This window comes from Stegostoma tigrinum, chromosome 3 (genome assembly GCF_030684315.1).
Source record: "Stegostoma tigrinum isolate sSteTig4 chromosome 3, sSteTig4.hap1, whole genome shotgun sequence".
Taxonomy (NCBI): domain Eukaryota; kingdom Metazoa; phylum Chordata; class Chondrichthyes; order Orectolobiformes; family Stegostomatidae; genus Stegostoma; species Stegostoma tigrinum.
In genome coordinates, this window is record NC_081356.1 from 103,362,582 (window position 1) to 103,376,070 (window position 13,489).

The window sequence follows — 13,489 nt, forward strand, 5'->3', positions numbered from 1 at the left end:
GGTAGTTGTGACACAATCTGAAACCAGACCAGTAAAGCTGCCATTGCATGATATTGAAAATGTATGTAATGAATAAGTTACAAACTGCAACAGTTCTGAAGCAGTCTGAAGGCATGCTTCTGGTTTGATTTTTTTAAAAAAAATAAAGTAACATTCGGTGTTTTTTAAAATCTTTATTCACAATTGAAATATAAGACAGACTGAAAAGAGGATTCAATGCCATAATTCCAAAAAGTGTGAAAAGTTTTTAAATGATATAGATCATGCACAATGTCACTAAACAACCAGTTTCTGTCACTTAATTTGCAAGAAAAATGATATGTTTTAAATGAGGAACTTTTAAATATTTATTTCTGAGAGATTTGGGTGACCTCATACAAGAAGCATTTAGAAAGGCAACTGAATTTTTTGGAGACAGTAAGGACTGTAGATGCTGGAAGCTAGAGTCAAAGTGTGGAGCTGGAAAAGCACAGCAGATCAGACAACATCCAAGGAGCAGTGAAGCTAATGTTTCGGGCCAAAAACCCTTTGTCAGGATGAAGGATTTCAACCCGAAACATTGACTTTGACTCCTCAGATGCTGTCTGACATGCTGTGCTTTTCCAGCTTCACATTTATTGATTTTAACCTTCTAGCATCTGCTGTCCTTCTGTCTCCAAGTCACTGAAAACCATACTGTGAAGTATCTCCTAAGGATGCCCACCTCGAGTTTTTCTCCATGGAACTTTTTTTTGCAGGATTACATCAGAATAAAGAAGTCTTGCTACAGTTGTATAGAGCTTTGATTAGAGTACGGCTGGAATATTGTGCAGTTTTGATTTCCTCATCTAAGGAAAGGTATACGTACATTCAAAGCAGTACAATGATGGTTCACTAGATTGATTCCTGCAAAGGGTTGTACTATGATGGGGCATTGAATTGATACAATCTGGAGTTTTAGAAGAATGAGAATTGATCTTGCTTTCAAATCTCCAATGATCATCTATTTTATTTTCTCAGTTTCTTTTGAAATCCTTTTTGGAATGTGATGCAATAATTATTGCAATCTTTAAAATAGGTAAAGACAAAATTGGTCAGCAGTTAAATAAAACAAGTTTCAGTCGAATTATATTTGCTACATAAAGTTATAATAGATAATGTAATTATAAAATTGTTAGAAGTTGTATTATCTTACAATACTATTAATATAGCATGGAATTTAACATAATCAGATGTACTTTACCCTTAATTGTTTTTTAAAACTTTAATAGCAAAAGAAATCCCAAGATTAAGGATAGAAATTAATTCAAGCGTCACTTTGTACAGTTCTTTTCATCGCTCATGTCAGTGCAGTCCTGAATGTTGTCTCTGCAGCGACTCTTGGGTATACAGTCACAGTCAGCGAAGAAGACAGTGACACATTTCCAGCCAGAACAGGCAGGGCAAAGTAATTCTTTAAAACAAATTGACAAGTTGATTTTTTTAAACGTTCAAATTATACTATCTTTAAATCAATTGTTCTGTGATGTCTGTCTATTAATACTTTATTAAAGCCATAAATGTACCCAGGTATTGTTAAAACAGATTATCCTGTCACCTTGCCCATAGTCAAAAGAAACTGAATATCATTTAGCTGCAAGAAAACGGGAAATTTTGCTGAAACTCAACAAATTTGGTAGCATCTGTGGAGATAGAAACAGTTAACATTTTGAAACATTCTCATTTCACAGATACTGCCAGACATGCTGAGTTTCCACAGCATTTTTTGTTTAATCTTGGGTTTCCAGCATGTACAATACTTTGCTTTCATCTTTTTATTCTGGTGGACTTCTGGCTTGAGATCTCTCGTGCCTAACATTGATGTTCTTGCTGCCTGGCTTCATTTGCTTTTACTGACTCGAGATTCGCTACTCCTGTTTCCTACCTTCATAATTAGTTACTGAGCAGGTCTTGGGCATGAAATTCATCTCTCTAGTGCCTGGTCTTTTAGTGCTACAGGTGCTGTTGAGCCATCAAAATGGTGTTCCTGAGATGTGTGCAGATATCTGGTCTATGCCATATGTTGTTCTTGTGGAAACTTTAAGGTTTAACACTGTTTTGTCACCAACACTGCTATTTTATCATTTCAGTTTTTCAGGCTATACCATCAATGTGTACACTTGAACACAATTCAGCAAGACAATACCCCTCCCACAAGTGCTACTTAATGGAATTATTTACTACTTTTAGGTTAGTTGTGTAATAATTTCTAGTGCTTGCTGAGTGTTGGGTGGTTTCCAGGGTTGGTTAATGAAATAACTCTACAGGGGCTGGTATACCAAGGCCCTCTGTTTATACATGAACAGTCCTTGACTTTAGTATAGCCTTATGCAAAGTCAGCTAGCAGAGTGGCGGTATGTCCTACACTTCTGTTTTCATCTGTCAGCCAGGGCTCTCTGACTGGACCACATTAATGGCCCCAGTCAGGGAACTCCTATTCTTTAAACTACCAGCTGGCAGACCGTGTTCCAGTTAATATTGCAAAAATCCAGGAATGATATGACACATACTTAAGAACTTCTAATTTCAAGCCACTTGCGTCCCAAGTAACAGTATCCCCAAAGATTTTGTTGAAAAGATGTGATGCCTGGACTAATACCTTTCTCTATGCACATAAATATTTATAGCTTCTAGCAAGCATATGTGAGCTACGTTGACTGATAATTTTGAATTGATTATTTGGTACCTCTTGCCACATTTGGGATTGAAGTTCTGACCACTTGCAGAAAAGTATCTGATGTTGATTACTGTGTTCTGTGGTTTGAAACAACAGGCTGGTTGAGCACGGTTGGTATTCAGCCTATTGGAAACTGGCTAATGAATGTGCTGTTTGAAACAGGCTAAGCACCTGGCATCATGCCAGCACTGAAATGCATGTAGCAGATGTATTAGGCAGCATGTATTGCCAGCAAGAAAGCAGCATTCTGGTGGCAACCACCAGAGATGCTGCTGCTTTTTAGTAGCAGTATGAAACAGTTTGCTTTATCTTTTGCTATAATTTGAGACACCTTACCTATCTAGAACACTTAAAAGCAGACCAGTAGTGGCAGACTTGGGGGTGTGTGTGTGTGTATATAAACATTTCAGGAGATGAGAGCATCGCTGGCTAGGCCAGCATGTACTGCCACTCCTTAACTTCCCAGAAGGCAATTAGTCAACCACATTGCTCACATGTAGGCCAGACCAGGTGAGGATGGCAGTTTCCTTCCCTAAAGGATATCAGTGAGCCACATGATTTTTTCCAACAATCAGCAATGGATTCATTGTCGTCATTAGACTCGTAATTCCAGATATTTATGGAATTCAAATTCAACCTCCTGCTGTGGTGGGATTCAAACCCAGGTCCCCAGAACACTACCTAGGTCCCTATATTAGTCATCCAGCAGTAATACCCACTGGGCCATTGCTTCATGTTAATAAGCCATGATCTGATTGAGGTAGTCATTACATAATGGCATAGCTTTGCCTGCTGTTAAAATGAGAGTTGCTATATTAAATCTGCAACTATATGTAAGAATTTCCTTACACTCTTTTAATAGGTTCCATCCTCTGCTCAAATTCACCCTTGAAATAAAGCAGACAAACACTCATTCTAGATGTGGGGGTTCTCTATTAGTGTCTACCACAAGCCCACCTTCACTTATCAATATATACACTGGAATTCATACAGTTCCATGTACTGTTAGTGATTCATCAGAATGTGGGACTCTTCCTTGACACAGTCCCTGTGGAATGTGATGATCAAAGTCTACGTGACTTTCATTGAATTCAAACAAAAGCTTTTGGGCTAACTACTCCCTGTTTTAATTCTTTATGGAAACACTTTGGCCAATCCAAACTCCAATCCATTTGCCACATGGTATAAAATTGTTGTCCCCTTTGAACATTGGCATTATAAGACACTTGGTTGGCCTCAGCTAAAGCATTGTTTCCATTTCTGTGTATTGCACTTCAGGAAGGATATGAAGTCACTGGAGAGAGTACAGGAAAGGTTTAGGAGAATGGTTCAAGGGAGCAGGATTTCAAATCAATGAAGATACCATTTGGGAGTTGCAGTTCTTCAGAGAAGAGGTTGAAAGGAGATCTCAAATAACAGGCATTTTAAAATCATAAGTGGACTTTATGGTCTTACAATAGGTTCAATAGGGAGACATTGGTTACACTTGAGAAAGGATCAAGTACGAGACAGCACAAATTTAGTTTTTAAATAAAAAATGATGAAGAATATTATTTTCACAAGTGGTTAGGATTTAAAATGCATTACCTGAAAGTGCAGTGGAGGCAGGTTCGATTGAGGAATTAGATGACTATTTGAAAAGTAATGTGGGGTTACTGGAAGGTGGCAGGAAATTGGCACTAAATGAAATGCTCATTTGAAGAACCAGTACAGAAACAATGGATTGAATAGCCTTGTTGTACACTAACAATTCTGTGACTCAGTTGTATCCAACAATAGTCAATTTGAGGTATGAGAGCTGGCTTCAATACAGATTTCCTTATCAACCTTAATGGTTTCATTCCTGTACTCCAATTCAACTATAAAATGGAACAGACCAACAAGCTGTCTTTCTGGAAGATCTAGTTGAGAGAGCTGTTAAGTTGGTACCCAGCTGCTGGGATACCAGGCAGAGAAATACCTCCTAAAAAGACTTATGGAAGTGTAGGATAGATAAGAGAAATTGATTTGAAGAATCTGGTTATGCATTTTACAGATTACCAACATGAACTAGTCCCACATCCAGTGTCAAATTGTAGTGAAGTTGTATTGTGCATGAATGTTAAAAGTACTTGATTATTACCTGATTCATCTGAACAATCTCCGCAATGGTTTTTTCCATCACACTTTTCATCTATATAGGTCCAGGATTTTTGGTTGCCACATGTAAAAACTAAGTGTGTGGGGAGGCTTTTAGGTAGGTCTCCTGGTCAGAAGAGATAGAGGGGATGGTAATGGTCAAAAATTAATCATCAATGTTACCTTTGTACATCTTTCCTAAAATTGCAGCTAATGGGGGAGAATTTCTGTGTAGTCTTTCCTGATCTGCTGGGATACACTCAGCTGAGTTTGTTAACAATACAGAAAACTGTTTAAAAGTTGCACAAACCCCTTGGAACTACAGAACTGTTAATGTGTCAAATTTATACATCGGGGATGTCAAAATGGGTTTTTTGTATGAGGAAGCATTTTGATAAAATAGAAACAAAGAACTTGAAAGTAACTTTTTTTCTCATGTATGGTTGTAATAGAATTGGCATGGGAGATGAAGTGGTAAAGAGTGGAACTATGGGTTGGCATGTTCACACTAAATTGGTTGCGACGAAACATGGAGATGTGTAACAGGAAACAGTGGTATAGAGGACATGATAGACCATGGAGGATAGATGGCAATGGATGCACAGGGGTTATCACATGACATGGGTTGGGTAAAGGGCATTGGTGGTATGGATTGATGTTGATGGTGTACAGATAGTGTGTGGCAGTAAAGGGGACTGTGGGAGGTGTGTAGAGTGAGAGCTGGAAGAATAACTTTTTTTTATTTGATATTTGCTTTTTTTTTTGTTTTCAATACATTTGTGCTAGAGCCCCAAAGGTGGGCTTTCTGCCCAGCCTGTCTTGGGAACCAGCAGTCTTTTCTGCCGTTTCTGGATCATCCAGTCTCGCCTACACTCCACGTCAGGTTTGTGGGGCTGGGAATTCTCTGCCTCTATGCATCTGAAACAGGGATGAAAGTTGATGCCAAGTAATGATGAAGAAAGAGTTCAGACATAAGGAAGCTTAGCTGAGTTCAATGCAAATCATCAAGGGAACTGAAGTTCAAGCAGAAACAGGAAGAAAGAGTCAGGAACCCAAATACCCAAAAGAGATGAAAATTGAAAAACAAAGGCAGTGAAATTTCAGGTACCAAGAAAGAGACAATAATTCAGACACAAGTGAAAATAAAAAGGTCAGATACACGGAGAGAGAAATTCAGATATGCAAGCCTACAGTAAAGAAGCAGAACTCTATAGAGAATTCTAATATGACACCACATTGAAGTATGTTACTATTCATTTCCATATAAACATTAATACTGTGGATAATCAGATGATATATTGACCATTAAGATTTGTCAAATTACAGATGAAAACAGCAACAGAAAGGAAACAAGAATTCAGTTAATAATAAACTAGCAACAGGAATCTGAAGGATTGCTAACCCACACTGTCTTCAAGCTTAAGCATAACAGAAGTGAATTATGTAATTGTATCTTTCTCCATAGCAGTAAATATTGTGCATTCACTTGCTTCTTATAATAAAGCTAGAACAAAGCTAAGAGTAAGTTTAAAAATTTAAGAAACTGTTCACAGGTATCAACTTGTTCAATGCCAACACTGAGTGGGATACATACCACAGTATGAGTTTGATTCATCCTCTCCATTGCTGCAGTCTATTTTACCATTGCACACGTGTGTGGACATAATGCAGGTTTTATGGTCATCACACAAAAAGCCACTTGTGTTTAAGGTGGTTTTACACAATCGAGTTGCTAAAGAAAGCAAAAATGGGGAAAAATGTATTTTGATTAATACTGTCAAAAGGAATAATTATACCACCTGTTCAAGCAGCTGGTTTCTTTATTTCACCTCCATGGTATGAAATAACTTGTCAGTAGAATCCCAAGAGGAGTTAACACCAGACGGGTGTCAATTTTCTCTGGGTGCTAAATAAGCTGAAGAAGTCTGGACAGGATTTTAAGCTGCAATGCTGACTTCACCCATTTTTATTTAAGATGCAATCTTGGTAAAAGGTGCAGATGTGTGCTCTAGCAATAGCTGATCAAAGGATAATTCAGCAAGAGGTTACAACTTAAAATGACTGCTAGCAATCATTCCGGCTACACACCTGCATGCATCTTGGTGATTAGAAGTGGCTGTTCATCTGCTCCCAATGGAGACCAGCTTTTCTTTTTAACCAAGAGCAAGAGTGGGCAATTTGGCCTTGGGCATTCAATGAAGTTATGACTGATCAGATTATGGCATGAATGCCACATTCTTAGCTATCTCCAATAACCCTGATTTCTTCATGATGTAGGAGTACTGGGGTTGGGATGGGGTCACAAAGTCATAAGTCACAACACCAGGCTATAATCCAACAGGTTTATTTGAAATCACAAACTTTCAGAGCACTGGAGTCCTGTAACTTCTGACCTGATTTCCTCATTAGTCAGGAATTTATTTACATCAGCCTTAAAAATATTTAGCGATGCTTCCTCTACCACTTTCTGGGCTCAAGACCCTCCAAGAGAGAGAATAAAATTCTCAACTCCATTTTAAATGCGAGACACCTTACCTGTATCCACTAGTTCACATCTCTCAGACAAGGGGCAGCATCGTTTTGGTGTCTACCTAGTCAATTACATGTTTTCTTAAGATCACCTCTCATTCATCTAAACTCCAGTGGACACAAACCCCACCTGTTTAACCCTTCCCCACAGGATAACCTGTAAGATCTTAAGAGGTAAGAGCAAAAGTGGCCATTCAGTCCATCAAGTTCACGCCACCATTCAATGAGATCATGGCTTATCTGATGATCCTCAAAAGCACTTTGCTGCTTTAACCCTGTAACCCGTCATTCGCTTAAAGATTGGAAATCTGTCTATCTCGGCCTTTAATATTTTTAACAATCCAGCCTTGACAGCCTTCTGCAGTGTAGAATTCCACTTGAAGATGAAGATGAAGATGAAGATAAAGATAACCCTAACCCTACAGATACACTATCTTCTGACAGATTTTTAAAAAACTTCGTATCTTTGTTTTAAATGGGTGACCCCATTCTCTGAGATTACACCCTCCGGTCCTAGTCTCCCCCATGATGGGTAACAACTGCTCTGCATCTACCCTGTCAAACCCCTAAAAATCTTACATATTTCATGAAGGTTGCCTGTGACTCTAAATTTTAATTAGTACAGGAAAAAAGACTACTCCTTCTCTGTTAAGAGAACCAAAACTATTCATAGTGTTCTAGCTGTAGTATGACTTATGTCTTGTATCATTTTAGCAAGATCTCCCCACTCTCTTTGAAATAAAGGCCAACATTCCATTTGCCTTTCCCATTACCTGCTGGACTTGGACTTGTATGCAAATGTTTGATGATATGTACAATGACCTCCAAATCTCTTGTTCTGTAGCTTTTTGCTGTCTTTTTCCATTTAAACCATATTCAGCTCCTCTGCCTTTCCTGCCAAAGAGCATAATCTCTCATTTTCTCAGATCATATTACATCTGCAAAGTTTTTGTCCATTTACTGAACTTGTCTATATCCCTCTGTATATGTGCCACTCTCATGGCTTGACATCACATCTCTTGTGTAATCTGCAAATCTGGCGAGAGTGCTATCACTTCTATCATCTAAGTCATTAGTATCTATTGTAAATAATGATGGCCTCAGCACTGATCTGTGACACTCCATTTGTTACAAGCTGCAGCTGTCCCTTTATCAAAACTTTGTCTTCTAATAGTTAGCCAAACCTCTATCCACACTATTACCACCAAAAATATGGGCTGTTACTTACTAAGTAGCCTTGTGTAGTACCTTATTGAATGCCCTTGGAAAATCAAGTATATTATATCTACAGGTTCCCTTTTATCTACTCGGCTTAACCTATGGATTGGATAATGGCCTGTGTTTTGGGAGCTGTTGGCACAGTGGTAATATGACTGGGCTAGTAATCCAAAGGCACATAGATTGAAATCACATTGAGGCAGCTGATGGAAATTCAATTCTTAAATCTGGAATTACTGATAAAGACAATATCAGTCATGGTGACTGTGAACTGTGATAACTATTATTGATTGTTGTAAAAACATGTCTCATCTACCAATGTCCTTTAAGGAAGGAAATCTGACATCCTCACCGTGACTGCCTCTATATAAGCCCAGACCATAGCAATGTGATTGATTCTCAACTGCCCTCTGAAATAACTGGCCACTCAGTTTCAAGGACAGTTAAGGATGGGAACAAATGCTGATGAGGCTCAGTAGATGGATGGATGTGGACAGCCAAATGCACCATCTGGAAACAGGGGGAAGCAATGTACACCTGGGTGATAGTGACAACTTTGTCCCACCTGGTTCAACACCTCTAGTATTTGGCTCTGTCTCTATGCAAAGTATAGATGTCAAAACAATGGCTGTGCCAGGGAGGTGTAGGACAAAAAGGGTCAATGTTGTTCAATGACCAGAGAGTAGGCCGTCTGTGCGCCTGGGTGCTGTACTCTTTTCCTTTAACAGCCCTATACTTTGAGTTTGCTGAAGACCCCCCCTTCACAATTCACTTACCTTACTCACACCCAATGTGGTTACAGCCAATTTCTTCACCCAATGCACATTTTCAATTTGCATCACAATGGACGTTGAGAGTAGGTGCTCTTCTGCCAGTAGCTTTGAGCCTCAGCAAGAATATTCCTGTGAGCCCCCAGATATCCATATCACCTTCCCAGTAGTTCATTCCATAAACTCCACAGCTTTCACACTTCCTAAAGTCCCCACCCAGCCCGTCAAATGAGCTTACACCATCCTACTTTTCCAAAACAGTCCCTGGCAGGTGAGATGACCTTATACTGTTATTGTAATGCCTGTCCACTTTGAAACAGGGTCTTCTTGTACATCCACATAACACAATTCCCAGTTATGGTTTTATGTATTCCGCACTCCCTTCTTGCAAATCCACAGCTGAAGTGCCAGGTGACTGGAAGATAGCTATTGAGATTCCTTTGTTTAAGATAAGCAGCAGGGATAGGCCAACTAATTACAGACCAAGATAATAAAATGTGAGGCTGGATGAACACAGCAGGCCAAGCAGCATCTCAGGAGCACAAAAGCAGACATTTCGGGCCTAGACCCTTCATCAGAGAGGGGGATGGGGAGAGGGAACTGGAATAAATAGGGAGAGAGGGGGAGGCAGACTGAAGATGGAGAGTAAAGAAGATAGGTGGAGACAGTATAGGTGGGGAGGTAGGGAGGGGATAGGTCAGTCCAGGGAAGATGGACAGGTCAAGGAGGTGGGATGAGGTTAGTAGGTAGATGGGGGTGCGGCTTCGGGTGGGAGGAAGGGATGGGTGAGAGGAAGAACCGGTTAGGGAGGCAGAGACAAGTTGGACTGGTTTTGGGGGTGGGGGGGAAGAGCTGGGCTGGTTGTGTGGTGCAGTGGGGGGAGGGGATGAACTGGGCTGGTTTAGGGATGCAGTAGGGGAAGGGGAGATTTTGAAACTGGTGAAGTCCACATTGATACCATATGGCTGCAGGGTTCCCAGGCGGAATATGAGTTGCTGTTCCTGCAACCTTCGGGTGGCATCATTGTGGCAGTGCAGGAGGCCCATGATGGACATGTCATCTAGAGCCTCCGCTCAGTTCGCAACAAACAACTGCACCTCCCAGTCGCAAACCATTTCCACTCCCCCTCCCATTCTCTAGATGACATGTCCATCATGGGCCTCCTGCACTGCCACAATGATGCCACCCGAAGGTTGCAGGAACAGCAACTCATATTCCGCCTGGGAACCCTGCAGCCATATGGTATCAATGTGGACTTCACCAGTTTCAAAATCTCCCCTTCCCCTACTGCATCCCTAAACCAGCCCAGTTCGTCCCCTCGCCCCACCCCCAAAACCAGTCCAACCTGTCTCTGCCTCCCTAACCAGTTCTTCCTCTCACCCATCCCTTCCTCCCACCCCAAGCCGCACCCCCATCTACCTACTAACCTCATCCCACCTCCTTGACCTGTCCGTCTTCCCTGGACTGACCTATCCCCTCCCTACCTCCCCACCTATACTGTCTCCACCTATCTTCTTTACTCTCCATCTTCGGTCCGCCTCCCCCTCTCTTCCTATTTATTCCAGTTCCCTCTCCCCATCCCCCTCTCTGATGAAGGGTCTAGGCCCGAAACGTCGGCTTTTGTGCTCCTGAGATGCTGCTTGGCCTGCTGTGTTCATCCAGCCTCACATTTTATTATCTTGGAATTCTCCAGCATCTGCAGTTTCCATTATCTCTAATTACAGACCAATTAGTCTGGTGTCAATTGTAGGGAAACTATTGGGAGAATACATCTGAAGGACAAGATTAATCAATCCCTGATAAGGCAGGGATTGTTCAGCGATAATCAACACTGACTTGTAGAGGGAGGGCCTGTCTGATTAATTTAATTTTTTTTTTGAAAAGTGACTAAATATATTGATGAGGGTAGTGTAGTTGATGTAGTTTACATGGATTTTAGTAAGGCATTTACAAGGCTGTACATGAAAGGCTGGTCTAAAAGGTAAGAGCCTATGGGATCCAAAGCAAATTCGGCAAACTTGATCCAAAATTAGTTTGCAAACCAGAGGGTTATTTTTGTGATTGGCATCCTGTGATCAACAATGTACTGCCGGGATCGCTGCTGGGACGCTTGCTGTTTGTTAGGTACATTAGCAAATTGGGTGTGAATGTAGAAGGTGAATGTATAATTAATAAGTTTGTAGATGACTTGAAAGCAGGAAAAACAACACCTCATTTTCCACTTGGGACCCTGCAGTCCTCGACTCAATATCAAGTTCAATAATTTTTAAGGCCCGAACTCCCCATATCCTAGCCCTCTACCACACATACCAGGCCTTGTTATCACAGTCTGCCATTACACATTACTTATTGTTAGCCACTAAGAGTCTCTATTAACAGCTATGCACCCTCCCAGCCAGATCATTATCGACTCCTTTTTCTGTTGAACTGTTCTTCTCTCCTTCGGACTCAATTCCTACTTATCATTTATTCCTTTCCCCCTCCCCACACCCTATCATCTGCATTTAAACCGACATTTTCCTGACTACCATCAGTCCTGAGGAAGGGTCACCGGACCTGAATCATTAACTTTGATTTCTCTTCACAGATGCTTCCAGAACTGCTGAGCTTTTCCAGCATCTTCTGTTTTTGATCCCCCAGCTTTATGGTAATGGTAGAGTGGGGGGCATACAAGCCATGAGGTTTCAGATTGCGATTGAATGCAATAGTGTTGCTGCTAATGGTCTGCAGCACCTCCACAGGTTCCCTGTTTTAATTTGCTGAATTGTTCAAAATTTATTCTGTTTAGCTCAATGGGGAGTGCCACTTGGACATGATGGAGGGTATCCTCAAAGTGACTGTCTCCATAACGACTGTGCAGGGATTGCTTTTATCGGTATTATTATGGGCAGATGCACCTGAGACAAGCCGATTGAGGAAGTGGTCAAATAAATTATTTTTTTCTCTTGTTGTTTGCCCCACCACCTGTTGGTGATCCAGTCCATCCTTTAAGAGTCTGCTAGTGCATTATGGCAGAGGGCAGTTTACCTGTATGGAATGTTGAGAGGGTTGGATTAGGAGGAGAGACCGAGTAGGCTGGGATTATACTCATTGAAATTCAGAAGAATGAGGGGAGATGTTATAGAAACATATAAGATTACGAAGGGACTAGATAAGGTGGAGGCAGGGAGGTTGTTTCCACTAGCTGGTGAAACTAGGACTAGGGGGCATAGCATCCAAGTAAAAGGGAAGCAGATGTAGGACTGAGGTCAGGAGGAATTCTTCACCCGAAAGGTTGTGAATCTATGGAATTCCCTGCCCAGTGAAGTGGTTGAAGCTACCTTGCTGAATGTGTTTAAGGTAAGGCTAGACAAATTTTTGAACAGTAAAGGAATTAAGGGTTACAGTGTGCGGGCGGGTAAGTGGAGTTGAGTCTCAAAAAGATCAGCCATGATCTTATTAAATGGCGGGGCAAGCTCAACGGGCCGGATGGCCCACTCCTGCTCCTAGTTCTTAGTTCTTATGAATGAGTTGCCATTGGAAGTGGTGGTGGCAGGTCAAATTACAACATTTAAAAAGTATCTGAATGGGTACATGAATAGGAAGGGTATGCAGAATATGGGCCAAATGCTGACAAATGGGACTAGGTCAGATTGAGATGTTTGGTTGGTGCAGATGAGTTGGATTGAATGTTGTTTCCTTGCTATATAACTGCATGACTCTATAACTTTATTAAAACATTGGTTAGGTTACAAATGGAAAACTGTGTGCAGTTCCAGATGCCGCACTATCAGAAGGATGTGACTGCAATGGAGACAGTGTAGAGGAGATTCACCAGGATGCTGCCTGGGATAAAAGGTCTGTTATGAGAAGAGACTGGATAGGTCAGGTTTGTTTTCCTTGCAACAGAGGAGGCTGAGGAGTTTGATTGTCCATGCTTCTCATAATTTTGTATACCTCAGAGTAGATCATGAGAATCTTAGTCTGCTGTAAAGACAAGGTGAGGTGTAAGTGGTTTAGAGGAGATATGAGAACAGAAATTTCATCTAGACAACAGTAGAAATATGGAATGCACTGCCTGAAAAGGTGGTGGAAGCTGGTACACTCACAACATTCAAGAAGCATCCAGTTGAGTGCTCAAAATGCCGGGGCATAGTAGTTTGTGGGCCAAGTGCAGGTA

The 13,489-nt window shown here is 41.0% G+C and overlaps 1 protein-coding gene across 1 annotated transcript in view; it reads right to left on the reverse strand.

Moving 5' to 3' along the window:
- Positions 1–226: 226 nt before the first annotated feature.
- LOC125451122 (low-density lipoprotein receptor class A domain-containing protein 1-like) overlaps positions 227–13,489 on the reverse strand; it is a 45,844-nt gene continuing 32,581 nt past the window's right edge. The window contains exons 4-6 of the mRNA XM_048527887.2: positions 6,408–6,545; positions 4,818–4,940; positions 227–1,432 (exon numbers count right to left, since the gene is read on the reverse strand). Coding sequence (XP_048383844.1) covers positions 1,293–1,432; positions 4,818–4,940; positions 6,408–6,545 — 401 coding nt within the window. The 3' untranslated portion in view covers positions 227–1,292. The remainder of the gene's footprint in view (positions 1,433–4,817; positions 4,941–6,407; positions 6,546–13,489) is intronic.